Source organism: Epinephelus moara, chromosome 16 (genome assembly GCF_006386435.1).
Source record: "Epinephelus moara isolate mb chromosome 16, YSFRI_EMoa_1.0, whole genome shotgun sequence".
Classification (NCBI taxonomy): domain Eukaryota; kingdom Metazoa; phylum Chordata; class Actinopteri; order Perciformes; family Serranidae; genus Epinephelus; species Epinephelus moara.
Window position 1 is genome coordinate 23043401 of NC_065521.1, and position 15726 is coordinate 23059126.

Here is a 15726-nt window from a genome sequence, read left to right on the forward strand (position 1 = left end):
AAAAACACAAGGTAATTTCATAGCAATACCCAAGCAAACAACATTTCTGTCATGTGTCCACTCCTGATATTATTGTTACCTTAGCAACGCCTGGACAGTCATCTACAGAGAAGTGAAGCTGGAGTGCAGTCTGACCTTTAACCCTTAACCTATCACCCAAACTTATGCTCTTTCTTCTCTATAACAAGGCACAGATAGACAGGGAGCGGAAAGAGACAGAGAGACACTTAGACAGGACTCAGAGGATTTTGTTGGGCTGCTGAAGGAGCCCTGGTGTTGATGAGAGGGCGAGCATGGAACGAGAAAGGGAGAGACAGGGAGAGGGGGGAGGTTCACTAATGATCCAGTGTTTGATGTTGCCTCTCAGGTCCTGAGGAGATCCACTCCCTATACTATCCTAAGGAGGCAGTGTGGGGAGGAGGGAGGGGGGCTAATGGACAAGTGCATGCACACACACACACACACACACACACACACACACACACACACACGTATACTAAATGTCTTTCACAATTCCTACTTTTTCTGTCATCTCTTTTATGATATGTCACTCTGTTTTCTTCTCATTTTCAAAATCATGTTCAGTCCATTTCTTTCACAGGCCCTCTCACAAAAAAGACAAACACAAAAAGGTCTCCATCTATCCTATTAGTGAAATATTAACAAAGAGAGAGAGAACCCCCATTAGTTAAACCCCCTCCCCTCTTCTTCCACACACACACACACACACACACACACACACACACATGCTTACACCCACACCCAGAGTCTCTCATGATCAAACACACACTTGAGTCGTCTCTTGAGCCGACCTCACTCAAGACACTGCGTCTCCTGAGCGAGTGCCCGAGGGCCAGAGATTTGAGGGCGGAAAGCTTTTAAAGCCAATTAAATGGGGCTTCTTAGAGCTCCGGCGCTCCCTTTTAATGCCGAACCCTGAGCTCTGCTAGCGTCTATGCTAACCCTTTTACTCCCACTAACACTGCTTACAGTCAAGTTTGCTACCCCGGGCATTTCCCTATCACCTGATTGTTAATAATGCTGAAGAATTAGTGGTTATGGAGTCAGGAGTGTACCGTGATTTTAACTGTCAAAAGAGTGTAATAATTAAGTGCAAACAGCATTAACAGCTATGCCCTCTGTTTCTGCCGTTTCTGGTAAACAGTCTACAAGCGAACTTTTTTTCGACCACCCAATTCCTCCTTGCTAGTTAACCTCTTCCTTATCTGCTGTTCCTCCCGCTGAGAGAAAAGAGGGATGAAAACAGACAGAGAAAGAGGAAACAGCAGGACCTAAACCACTTCTCTTTCATGTGACACCACCAGGGCAAACCGTCAGGCAGGCATTCCTCTTTCTTTCTTACTCTCTGATTTCCTCTCCTCCCTCAAACTTTAGTCCTCTTCCTCTCCACTCTCCATCCCATGGAGCGTGGTGACAGCTCAGACAGCCAGACTCCTTAATTCCTCTCTTACTCCGTTAATCTGTCATCTTTATCAGGCCGGGGAGGGGGGGCCGTGTGGAGAGAAGGGGGGGGGGAGTGACAGGCGGGGACGTGGGGTGGGCCGCCAGCCGCAGCNCTCTTACTCCTTAATCTGTCATCTTTAGCGGGCGGGGGGGGGGGGGCCGTGGGGGAGAGAAGGGGGGGGGGAGTGACAGGCGGGGACGTGGGGTGGGCCGCCAGCCGCAGCCCCCCGATCAATCTCCACATTACAGCTGACAGAATGGTGCTAATAACTTATTGATCCCCCCTCCGTGCGCCGGGGCCTCCGCCGGCCCTGAAAGCCCTGCCATTGATTGGCTTACAGGCCGATGCAGCTGGGAGAGGGAGGGGAGGATGGGGGAGGAATGGGGGTGGGTGATGGAGATGGGGAGAGAGGCGCCTCTGCTCACGCTGAGGAGAGGATGCGCCATCGCCAACACGTGCAAACGTACACTCACAGAACCATGGCTCCTCAGATTGTCATGCTCAATGTCTTTTTAACAGGAAGTGAGAATTTAAGAGGCAGAGAACTAAAGAAGAAGAAAGGAAATCACGGAAAGACAGGGTTGGTACGTGTGACGTATGGCTGACCTTACAGTCTGTTAAATCTGTGACAGTGTCACATGAATAAATGTCCCCTTTGCAACACAGTAAAGTTACATAACACAATAAACTGAACCTAAAGGCTATTTATGCAAGCTTTTATTTTGTCGGCTGCAGTAGGTCCTTCCTGTAAAAATCGTCTGCACAAGAGGTGATGTTTCCAGCAGCAGTAACACAGGGTTGTTTACAATAAGTCCTGAGCTGAGTAAGTTGTAAGTTACTCAATTCTTTGTTTAAGCATAAGATTAAATGGATTGATGGAAAAAAGGTGAATCTAACCTGAGCATGACTAACAGCTCACAACAAAATCCTTCTGATAAAGTATATTTATGTTTTTGATCACCTGGTGGCCTCTGCCATTCTTAAATGTACTCTTATCTCTTCAATGTGTCACTACAGCGTTCAACTGCTTCTTCCTCGTACAGCTGCTTTGCTAGGCAACTGCTCTTGTCAGAATATGCATATTAATATTCTGCTCAAGTCAGTGTTCAAGCCACAGGTTATTAACGCTATTAAAGTTTTAAAGGCATCATCAAACAACTCTGTTGGATTTCTATTCAAAATGGAAGTCACAAGATTTTCACAGGTTCACTGACTGATGTCAGTACTGTAACAGTACCTCTGATAACAGTGAAATCTGAAGTGCTACTTAGCAATGCATTACTCTAAACATGATGAACACAAAAAGTAGCTTGTCCAAACTTTAAAAAAGTATTGAATCAAATTCAACTTTAAGGATGAAGGCAAAGTACAGTCGACACTTGTCTATTATGAGGTGACCTTTAGAAATGAAATGCAAAAAAACAAAGACACAATCACTGCCCCAAAGATGACGTGAAAAAACACACACAGACTGGACTTACTACACTGAAACTTCTGTTCTGATTTCCTTTAAGTGCTCTAAAGGAAAAAATAAGTATTCATTTCACTATTTACTTGACTATTTTGGCATCTGTGAATTTCATCTCTTGACAGATGGGTTAGCATGTCTTTATGAATAATAACCCTGAGAAGCCATTTTGTTATGGCAGTGCGATTACATTCCTGTTAAGCAGTGGGATGTTTTAAAATATTTACGACCCACATTTCCCTTCTTGCTTCTGTGTGACAGAGCTAATATCATCAGAAATCCTGGAGTGTTTCCTTTGTTTAGAATTGGCTTTCTATGCTAATCGTGCAATAATTAGCCGGTAATACTTTAAAAGCAATCCTCGCTCACAATCAGGTTGGAAAAGAAAGGTCTTGCACAAACACGCTGCAGATTCACACGCAAGCAAACATCTAAAACCAAGCATTTAAAACCACACACGGAAAGGTGCGCACGCTCAAACACACACACACACACACACAAAAATGTGCTCAAGCCCCAAACCACTGCTACAACCCCCCAACCACACACACACCGACAGGCTGTAACTGCCTCTGGGAATCTGAGTGCAGGGAGCAGAGGAGAGAGAGAGTGGCGGTCCAAAAACACCTTATCTGCCTGTTTGAGTCTCCGGTCTGACCGCAGAGCCACGGTTTACAGTCTCCACAGGCAGCCAGACTCTCAGCGTCGGCGCCCCTGCTCTGCCCCTCCCTCCTCCCTCCCCTCCACCTCTCACAGAGCCTCTGAATAGCCAGCGGCTGGGGAGTGAGAGAGCGAATGAGGGAGGGAGAGGAGAAGAGAGGGAGGGAGGCAGCCCTCCTGTCTGTCCCTCAGATTTAATTAACGGCCCACTCCGGCGCAGAGACGACCCGGCAAGCCTGCTTCCCTTTCCTTCTGACCCACACACACACACAAACAGACGGAGCCGTCCGCCGCCATAGCTGCCGCCTGCCCTCCCCTGATACCACCACCGCACTCATTCATCTCTCTTTCCTCTGTCTCTTTATTTCCAAATGTTTCTTCCATCACTGCATCTCTCTCTCTTTCTGTTGCTGACTTTCTCTTTCTCTTATCCTCAGTTTCTCTCTGTCTCTCAGATTCTCTCCCTCCACAGTTCACTGAATGACGTTTTTGGGAGGGTAAGTCAAACAGGAGAGCTGACTGACAGAACAGAGTAAACACAATATCATAGACAGCGAGCTGCGCTTACCGTCTCCATCTATTTCAAAGTCAAATAATCCACTGCTCTAAAACTTCATACGCATTACACCCACCTATGCATTTGGTCGCAAATTTGAACCTGTGTTGATTCTGCGTGGGCATGCATCTGTATAACTATGTGTTATTTGTGTGTAATTGTGTGTTTGTGTGTCTAATTTCACTGGCAGACAGAATTAGAGCCAGTGGCTGATCGGATTGGACTTGTTTACAGACACGGAGCGAGCTGCTTAGGCAGCCTGTTAAATCTCCCTTTAATGCTCAAACGGACAGATTTTAGGGTCTTGGACCTCCCTTAGCGTAGGCCACACTGTGTTCACCCCTTCCTCCATCAACCCCCACCCGCCCACCTCTATCCCCTTGTGTCTTCCTTCATTAAGATAACTACCCAAGGCTCTGATTTCTCCATTAAGTTCAGCGGCTGATTAGGCCAGTATTTGGGTGGAAATCCGTCCCAAACCGGGGTTTAAGACACTGACTGGGCTGGCTGTTGAGCAGTCTAATACCCTCCACCTTCCACCCACCCTGCCTGATATCACAGGCACCGTATGGACAATTAATCTGGCAGACAGAGGAGATGAACACACAGAGAGAGGGTATGGAGGTGTTGGGTCTGGGCTGATTATGGCCCTAGCTGTGCCTCTGGCTAATGTTGTAAGAAAGGACAGGGTCAAAGCCAGGGCAACAGCAGAGCAAAGGTATGGCCTTTACTGATTAAAAGACATCTCATTTGTTAATTAGGGGAAAAAGTGTTTGTTAAAATGTGTTGATATTTGCTGGTGTCTTTTTTCAGGATCTGTATTTTAGATATACATCTTTCATGTGGGCCAAAGTCAGCAGATACTAGAAAAAAAGGCCAAGTATTATGGGTTACATCCATAATAATCACTATAATTTCAGTGCTATTTCATGTCTTAGCTTCTCATTTTGTTTTTTACTTGTGTGATTTTCTTTGATGCATATTTAATGAGCATTGTTAGAGGGAGCCTGAGATGCAAGATTTTTATTTCTAACAACTGTTTCACTGTAATTGATGTGCATATGAAATTAAAGAACTTGAAACTAATGGTGCTAAATGGCTAAAGACAACCTACTTTTATTTTAAATAAAACGATAAGAGGTGGCAAAAAGAGGTGTCTCAATATCTTAATTAAAAATATAATCTTTTTTTCTTCAATGTGCAAATGGGCCCTTTTTACATTTTTCAAACTTCTAACACAAATATACATATCTTTATATAACATGTCCATCAGTATCTCTTCTTTCATGTGGTAGAACATTAATAAAAGACATGCTGACAAGCATTTTAATCTGAAAAAAATCCTCCAACAACATTAAGAATAACATTTTAAAATCAGTGCCAACATCAGAGTTGAGACAAAGTTCATAGTCATCAACAAAACTTAGGACCGAAGTGTGACTCATACCAGTTAAAATTGTTTCAATAAGTACTGAAATTATAAAATTTTAAAGATGGAATATTATGAGCTTGTGTTTGGGTTGCTTGTGAAGCACTGTTGCCTTGTTGGGATATGGTACACGACATAAACAAATGTCATGGAAATGGGTAACACTAAACCAGTGGGGCAGAAACATCCAGTGCAGTAGGTTGATAACTGAATAGTGTTATCCACAGAGGCGGCTTTCCAAACATATGTGTCTAATGGCGGCACAATATCCTCATACAAGCTACTTGACAAATAGCTGTGATTAAATGCTGTCTGTGCTCTGTCTGTAAGCTGTAAGAAAAGCTCTTAGCACACGCACACCATGGTTCCTCTGCTCACATGAAACTGGATTAATGGCAAACAAAGCTATTTATTCAGAGGTAATTTAAAACAGGGGGTTTAACAAAAATCCTGGAGAGCGGCAGAGAATGTGGGAAGAACATTAAGTAATCAACTTGAGAGCGACCTTCAGGAATGAGTAATAAGCTTATGTTAAATTCCCCCAAATCACACAAATTAGGGTAAATTAAATGGGTAATGGAACGTTTACATATGTTACAGGAGATGTAAAGGGGGATATATCATCTGCCTGGGTGCAAAGGAAGAAAGAGAATGAATGAAAAATTAAAGAGAAAGAAAAAAGACATCCTGACACAATCACACATACACACACAGCATCACTGGGGTCCTACCTGTGTGTCCAGTACTGGTGTTGTGGTCAGAGGCTGACTGGCCCTCGGGCATGCCGTGCTGTCTGGTGTGGTGCAGGTTGGAGATGATTGTAGAGAGGTCACTGTCACGACTGTAACACACACACACACACAGAGGAAAGAGAGGATACATACGTTTAAAAGCAGCCTCAAACAAACTTAACTCCACAATGCAATCCAAACCGGTGTGTGATAAAGCAGCAGTGCAAACATTCAAACTATTTCACACACTACTTACCACAGAAATCCTCCATCCAGACGGCACTGTCCTCTCAAAAATGCATACCTCCACACAGACTCAGCAGCTACAAGTGGCTGTCCTGTCAACCGGCTCTTAGCTCTGTGGTGTGTAATACACTGTGACAGACTACCGCATCCAGCACTTTTGGGTCTCATCCCTTCTCATCTTCCACACTAAGATGCATTAACGAACATATTCACAACTCATAAGTAGTTTAGCAGCTTAAAACCTGATTATGGCTCTTTTTTAACTCAGGCCGCCAAGTGCTGTTTTAGAGAAATATGGCAATTGAATAATGTGAAAAGGCAGATGATGAAAAACAGAATATTAATCGAGCCTTGAACAGGTCTTACTTACTTATTAGGAATGTAATATCTACAAAGCAACACAGTGAATCTGAGGTATATGACACTGGGCTTCGGGTCTTCTTTCCTATCGTCATGTCTACACCTCAGCTGTCCACAAGAGTCTCCCAAACCTGCTGCCCTGCCCTTCAGCACTCAAAGGAGGAGCAGGAGAGGGTTTATAGATTAGGCCCAGATCTGGTTGGAGCCACTCTGCCCTTCCAAAGGCTTCACCAGCCGCCTTTCTAACCTCCCCACACCAGTGGACCCAAACAACTGTGTCATGGAGGTATTTCATTTGCAATCTGATTACCATCCTGATCGCATTAAATGGCATAATGATGGGAAATAGGCGCTTAGAGTTTGAGGGGAGTATAGCAGACATGCAGTACCAGTGCAGTCATAGTGTAATGGCAAACAGCTTGTGTGGTAGGAGAGGTACAGGGTTAAATGCTTTTTAAGTTACAGTCTAGATATCATTCACTGTTAAATGACTGTGACATATAGGCTGCATGGCAGAGCCTCCCAAAGCCTTAAAGAATAGGAAACTTCATGAACACCATCATTTTGTCCACAAAATAAGCCCTAAAAACATGCAGTATTTAAACATGTCAGTTTGATGGTATCAGCATCCTCTCGTGTCAGCGGGAATCTCGTTTATAGGCTTAACTGGCAACTTTATTGAAAGCAGAATCATCTATGAAGGGGGTCTGGTATGACACAGCAAGCACAGTTTATGGGACAGAAGCGGTGAATGGTTCTTAGCTGCCACCACTATGACGAGGCCACACTGTTTGCGGCTGCTGGATTTGGGTTTTTACAGTCCCATGATTACAGGCTCCCACTGTAATGTCAGGCTGTCGGTCGCCAAGCTGTTTTCCACACGCTAACAGAAAAGATGAAGGAAAGCGTGGAGGGCCTAATGCTGGCCATGCTGGCTTCACCAGTCACCTTTCAGTCACAGAGAAGCAATGACTCAGAAAACAGTCTCAGACAAAACAGTCCCCACCGGTTGCTAGGCAAGGAGACGCTTGATTGGCCTGTGACTGCAAACTTTTTAGACTAATGATAGACTCCTTTTTTTAGAGTGCAACTTGCTAAAATTAGTAGCTATCTGTGTCTGAGAGCCCAATGGTTTTCTTCAAAAAGAAAATGAGATGCAGGGTTCTTTAAATTGTGCCTAAAGTCATATAATAATCCATCTGCGTCACCCAGTGACTCTGACAAAACACACATCACACACACTGCAGTTACATGCTCCACTGTAGGAAACTGCAGCCAAATCTATCAACCGGCTAGCTGCGTAATAACACCACCCTCTGTCCATCATTTAAAGTGATCATGATAATGCCATCCTGAACTTCTCAGAGAGGTGATGGGGTTATTATCCCGTGGCGAAGTGGCCGCTCTAAGCCATGAACGGCAAGGACATTGTTAGTGGGGTAATTAGCGCACTTTTCCTGAGCTGTCCCGCCTCAGCTTGGGCTAATGAGGGCCTAGCTCTATCCTCATCCACCTCTGCCCTCCCTCTGTCCCCTCCCCCTCTCTTTCTCTGGGTGGAGGCAAGGTCATACTCAAGCCCTGGAAGATGAAGAGGGGGGGTAGGGGCGGGTCTTAAAACCCAGTCACCTGAGTCAGCGCTCCCTAAGGAGCTCCTAAGACCGGGGTTAGCTGGGGAGGATGGGGGGCTCCGAGAGGATGGAGGGGGGGTTATATTGTGGCTGTCAGGCCTGATAGCAAAGGAGGACATGAGCTGCGTTCTTATCACCCAGGTGCACGCCAGAGACAATCATCTCATCCTCAGCTCATCCCTAAACTGGTCAATACCTCTCATCTCCGACCGCAGGACAGACACACTGACCCAGACGCTGGGATGACTAATATGTGCTAATACTCAACGTCTGTTAGGGATACTACTGCTATCCAATATTACTGAGATGATACCATGAAGTCTTTATAACTAATCACATTTCTACGAGGGATGGCTGTCAATTTATAATAGTTGATAGTGGTCTAAATATGATAGCAAAGTTTAGGTGCTGAGTTTGGGGAATATAAAAATGTTTTAAACCATTTTCAACTGTGGTAAATAAAGTTTGCCTAAAGTAAATAAATTGTCTAAAGTAAGACCTTTTTACTTAGGGTCAGGAAATATCGGATCAAACAATGGGGGCAAGGTCCGACTAAACATCTGATACTTAAAAGTTTTGATACTTGATGCATTTCAGGCGATATTAAGCCCTGATTTCTACTGCTGTTTTCTTTCAATGCCTCTAGTGTACGCATTTTAAATACACTTATTACTTATCAGAACACTTATCATAGGTCAGCCCAGTTGCCGGCACATTTAAAATACCCTGCTTAGGGGATTGTGCACCCCAACAGGGTGTTTTAAGGCAAAACACGGTCTTTTCCAAACCATAACCATGTGGTTTTTGTGTCTAAACCCAACCACACATTAACCACGGTGTTGTTGAAACGAGAAGTTTCAACGTATCCGCGACATAATAACATGAAAATGTAACGTATCCAGGGTTTGCAGAAACTTTTAATGCCAACATTTTTTCTGTTGACAGGTTGCACAGTCCCTGCTAGCAAATATGTTGTGAATTTTTTTTTTTATATATCTTCACAGTTGCATTAAATATAGTAGGTATTGCTGAATCATGCAATGCCATAAAAACTAATAAAATGCCATAAAAACAGCCAGTCAAAATTTGTCTTCCAGATCACTTGTTCCTTTTGTTAAGAAAAGGTTGTGCTCCATTCTTCCGTAGGCGTTGCTATTCAAAATGGTCCAAACAACATGAAAAAAACTCTTCTCCTGGCAAAGGCTGTCGACTCAGTATAAATGCCCAGTAGTGGCCTGCTGTGGCATTGGCACACGGAGCTGAGGTGGCGGGGCTGGAGGTCACAGTGTGAGCTGGCAGCCTGGGCACCCTGACGCCATGTCTCACACTACCACTGGGAAAGTGCTGACAGACAGACAGCAGGGATGTGAAGGTGGTGGAGTGGAGGAGGAGAGAGAAAGAGAGCAAGAGAAGAGAGAGGGAGAGAGAAAGATAGGTCGCAAGCGCTGCAACATCTGGTGCTTGCAGGTTTACTGTATACCCTTCTCTGCTCTCAAGACAACAGGGCAAACACACAGCCAACGCCAACCTGCACAGGTGGCCCACAGCAACATTCAAATACTACTAGGCAATATGTAATATTCAACAACCACAGCATGGTGAGATACGGACTTGGGCAAAATGTTGAGAGAAAGAAGGAATGAGTAAAGTTGCTCTGATGCTCCACAGGAAGAAAATATAACGAAAGTCTTTCATTTTATGTAAAGCTTTAAGCAAGGATATGGATCTGTTTCGTATACAATTTATGTTTTGTTTGATTCCTGCGAGCAACGGAAACACAATTGTCATGCTGCTCACAGTTGGATCGAAAGGCAACCCGCAACTGGGAACCCTGCAAGCAGAGGGGGTAATGAATAAATACAGAAATAGATACATAAATAAGTAAGAGTAGCCTGGCTTCACTTGGGCTTCACTTCTCCTTGTTGTTCCTCCGCTGTACAGGCTGACATGAGGTCGATAAGGCAGCCAAGGGAGGAAAGAAAAGTACAATGGAAATAGAATACGGTAAGGCCGCCATGTTGCATTTAAGTTCCCCTGCACTGAGCCATGCACACACTGCTGGTTCTACTGTAAATATCTCCTCTGGCTCACACTTTGAGCTATTATGTCTTTGTTTTTCTAATTCTGTTATTTGTATTGCTAATGTATTACACAACAGTTTTAAGGGACATTTCTATGAAAAAAGGAAACTTGTATTTACAGTGAGTGATAGTTTTGAGGTTGTCAAAGAGCACACTGTTGTACTGTAGGTGCTGTATGAAAGGCCAAAGCTCTTAATATCTTGGCAGATTTAAACATACTGTATGACAGGATGTACTTAATAGTAAACACCGTCCTTTACATGTGGAAATGATGAACCTCACGCTTCAAACCAACGCCAAATCTGAAACTAAATTGCTGGAACAGCGCTGACCATCTCTCTGCTGATCCTCTGTTTTGATAGGGAGTTAACGGACAAAACACTGCTCTATGTGGAAACAACAAGCGTCTTGCTGCTAGCCAACGCCCAATCAACTACTAAATTGCTCTGACTCTGTTGCCATGGCAAATGCGTGTAAACAAGGCCAAAAATTCTTGAAGCGGAAAGCTCCTCTAGAAAGCTATAAAACCTCCAAGCTCACTAATTAGTGCTTTAGGGGAGAGCCATTTCCAGTAATTTCACACTGTCCGTGACCTCTTACTGGCATAAGGCAATGACACAGTTGTTCAATAAAGCCAGAGGACAAAATGTCAAACGCAATAGGCGTACAGTGGCTAACTCAGCATCAGTGTCTTTGTCTCTCTGTGGTTATTGTGCAGATTGAGTACAGACCCCCATTAACAAATATGAGCCAATGCTGCTCCATGAAAAGACGTGTTTTCTTACAGCATGGTGGGTTGCAAAGGGAAAAAACACTGTGATACTAAGAAGTAATATCAGATTCTTCTAAATGTTTATGAATCTAAGCTTCTGTTTGCTTCTAATGTCACTAATCTGCCCCCCAACAGCGTGAATCTGTGGCAGACACCACAGTTTCCTCTCACTGAACACCAAAGCTCACACTGCCTCAACATTTCACTGGGATCTGCACTATCAAGCAGACAGTTCAAGGATTAACTACGTCAGGGCTGTGTGAATACCACTTTTTGGGCTCTGGAGCTCCGGCAGTAATCAATAATCAATATCTGAAACTTCGGCGAGAGTTGGGGGGGTGATAAACATAAACCATGAAGGACATAGCCAGATATTTTCAAAGATGAACGGCATGCAACACACATCTTTCCGTTTAATTAAAGGCATTCATTTTTTTAGGATTCTGTTATTCTACAGTATTGTTATTTGTTAAAAACATTTTCCAAAAGGTTTCGTTCATTTTATGCATGTTTGTAATCAAGAGGGGTTTGTTTTTTGGCTTTTTGTGACATAATAACAGCTTGTGACAATTTTTCTTATCATGGATAAATTATAGACCTACATAAATGCTCATAATAATAGGCTCTGAATCTGAGACAGCGCCTGACAAAGCGCTATGAAACAAAGTGTTGAAACAGTTTACTGGCTCCAACTAATTGAAGATTTAAGATTTATTTTTATAAGATTTATGTTTAGTTATAATTTCTTTATTGTCATTTCTCAACAAAAAAAGGGTATCTGAATCCCAAAATGGAAAACCAAGTACCTACCCAGCTAATGAATATCCAAAAAGTCAAATAGTCTGGTCCAGCCCTAATCCACGTCTATCAAAATTACACCCACAATTACCTCAACTGTAACCTTGCTGCAGAAGACCAGCTAGATGTGACATTAGTAGGTTATGTTGAAGTCAGTATGTTGCTTGTTTCAATCTTGTTTACTCCCTGCTGAGTGAACAAACACAGGACAAGATGGCCCTTATGTGAGGAGACCCAGTGTAAGCCTCTGACAAACAGACTATGTTTAAAAAAAACAGCTTGGATGTTTTGTGGTTTTGTAAAAAGAAGAATTTGCATATGTAAGTGATCAAGTAGCAAATGGCCTCATGCATGATTGAAAAAGAGAGAAACAGCCTTCGTTTGTTTTCGTGAACGTTAATAATGGGTATGGCAGATTTTTTTTTTCCCCTTCTACAAGGCAAAGGCTGAAAGGCAGACGTCAGCGGGTGTAACTTATAAAATCCACGGTGGTTGCCGGGTAATTACCCAGACTCTCAGTCAGCACTTTTCAATCAAAGCCTTGTTATCTACGGCCAACTGAAACAAACACTAAGGTAGGCTTTGTTTTGCCCTTGAGTAAGACACTAAAATCAGAAGATACCGGTATCAAATATTTAGTCCCTGAGATGAAACCCATAAATCAGTGTTAACGAAAGTCAGATACAAACAATCTGCTGCACTGACACCGAGGCAATACACCGAGGTGATAACAAAACTAGATTTTGTTTCTACCTTTCGGTTCCTGTGCGTTTCACAGGAGCCACACTTTGGTTCTGACACCCCAAGGAGCTTCTGTGTACACTTTATTGTGATAACGATTATTTGGTTGGCTCCGTGATTTGGCAGCACTTCAGTCTCGGGATGCTCTGTGCTTATTCAGCAGGACGAGAGCAGATCTGTGGAGCACCAAGTAAACTAATTACTAATCTGTAAAGCCGTCGAATATTAACACTGATCTGGTTAAAAGAAGGTGGACCGGTGTATAATGAACTTGAGAGGACGTCTGGATGAGAATGATGAGCTATGAAAGCAGCACTTGTTGACACTGACAGACAAATCCTCTTAATGCAAAACCAGCCACCTGAACGAACCAAACAATCTATTCTTTAATGTTTCACACAGTGACATTATATATATTTAACAATGCACAGAAAAACTGCAGTGGAATAGTGTCTCTCATAAGTATCTCATCATGTAATCCCACCTGAAGTTAATTTTTCTGCATGAGGCATTGTGTTAAGATAAAAAACAATGTGAATAAATAATTGACACATGCCACTTTGATGTGCCAGTGTAGATTAAAGTGCAGTTACAGTAGGTAGGCTGCAGCAACCAAGTGGGTGAGACACGGTGCTGCCGCCAGCCTTGATGATGTGTGGATGAGACAGCACAGATACGCTCACACATGTATACAGAGGCCCTGTATTTTTCACATCCATTGGCCAAATCCAATTTGTTAAGACCCTTCTACGACTCACTTACGAAGCTGCGGTCAATGGAAATCACATTTCCGTGATTGGACATCCCATTATCCCGTTCGTCCAGACCCGCACTGGGGGGATAAAGCAGGGCTGAGACGGATGCCCAGGACAGACCGGAGCTGCGGCTCCAGCGAGTCCGTCGCCTTTCAAAGGGTAAAAGCCTGACATATTAGTCATAAGTGTTCTTTAAATTCATTATCATCTTAACACGCCAGCGGCACAAGTGTCAGGGGGAGGGGAAGCCCTCTTAAATGAGGTTAGTGGATCCATTTAAAGCTTCACAGTTGCCGTGCTGTCCGCCGTGTCACACGCAAGTCTCAAGACATGAAAAACATCCCCTCCTGTAATGAGGTTGCACAAGCTGCTTATAATGCAGCTGGGGACTTTCTGAGGTTAATCAATGAACAGCTTCTGCATTATATCTGTCCATAGCCTGTCATGCACATACTGAGGAATCACAAATCTATGTGATGTTTATTCCAGATCAAAAATGTCTAATTTCTCTCACTTCAAATGGATCAAAGTACTGATTGTAACGCAAATTTAAAAAATTCTAATCCTTTTTTTTTTTTTTTTTTTTTTTTTAACTTCGTGTTGGTAACAAACAGAGTGCACGGCACCAGAGAGAGCAGCACTGTCCTCAGAGCCTGTTTGATTTATCTTAATGTGGTGACCTCACTGTAACCCTGCATGCGTGTATTTGCATGTATGAAGATGTGATTATTTAAACAGGCTTTTAGTAAATGCAGTCCACATTTTTATGACAAACCCAATCTAGTGTTTATACATCTCCTAAGCACTCTCCACCATCCATTATTGTGGAAAAATTCAGTTCTGAAAATTTGTCAAACAGCCATTTACTGGTTCACACTAGAATGCGACGTTTCACGAGCTGATTTCGGGAATAAACCACTGACATTTCTGAAAACATTTAAGCTGCATTCTAATACATACCACTTGTGGTATTATTATCATTATTATTATTATTATTATTATTATTATTATTATTATGGTTTGATGCCAACTAGTTCTCACAAATAACAATACTGAAACAAAATTCCTGATTAATATAACAAGACTGTAGTATGACAGATGAGGATCCAGAGACTGTTTATAGATTTGTGCCGGACTGTGCATTTTTAAAGTGGAAACAACTTTTCAACTTGTCCTCCTCTAGCATTTCCAAGTGGTATTACTGTGCGCCACTGACGCAAAGACCACTGGATCACTGTAAATTTTCCTCAGACTCTGGCAACTACCAAGTACACGCTGCATTTTTTTTCCCCACAGTAGCTTCAGTTGTTTCACCATCCGCTATTTTCGCTACTGGGGATCATAAGTGTAAAGAACTTACACTGACTACATTTACATGTACACTAATATTCCTCCATTATTTCGAAATATGACAGTATTCTGAATTTAGTATGGGTCATGGAAATGGCAAATTCCATTTGGGTATTTCAAATTACGCCTTCTCCGAAAGTAGCATTTTCCGTTAAAACATAGAATCTGCCGGTAGCAGTCAGGTTTTGGGAGCAGTCTTGGGACATGTATACAGCTCATTTGGAATATGCATTTCAGTGGTGGTTTATACCACAATTTGCAACACTGTTTACAGTTAGATCTGTGCATTGTCATGGATGCATCCTACAAAAACCAACTAGTCAACAGTTTGCAAGGCTGGGGGAGAGAGTCATGCCCAAAAGAAAAGCCCACATTTGTAGTTGGAAGGAGAATACCACACCTTCTATTTGACATTATGAAAGTCTTGGATATCAACAGATCTTTCAGTAGGCCCAAATATTGCAACACCAAGGTTGTTGAAGCAATGAAAGAAGAAGGCTCAAGTCCATTGCTACTGAAAAAAAATCCTATTTTGACACAAAGACGCAAAATGGCACAAGCTGCTCAAGCTTCCGTATTTTATCATGATAAATGGCATGTTAGGGCGCGTTAATCTGAGTATGCACAGCTGCATGTACACAGAAATATTAGTGGAATGTTCATTTTCATTAGCCATGTAAAGAGCT

At 43.0% G+C, this 15726-nt stretch overlaps 1 protein-coding gene across 5 annotated transcripts in view; it reads right to left on the reverse strand.

Annotated features, from left to right (window-relative positions):
• Positions 1-15726, reverse strand: part of samd11 (sterile alpha motif domain containing 11) — a 58134-nt gene that overhangs the window by 24911 nt on the left and 17497 nt on the right. For all 5 annotated transcript variants that reach the window (XM_050063811.1, XM_050063808.1, XM_050063809.1 and 2 more), the window contains exon 4: positions 6310-6419. In XM_050063811.1, coding sequence (XP_049919768.1) covers positions 6310-6419 — 110 coding nt within the window. The remainder of the gene's footprint in view (positions 1-6309; positions 6420-15726) is intronic.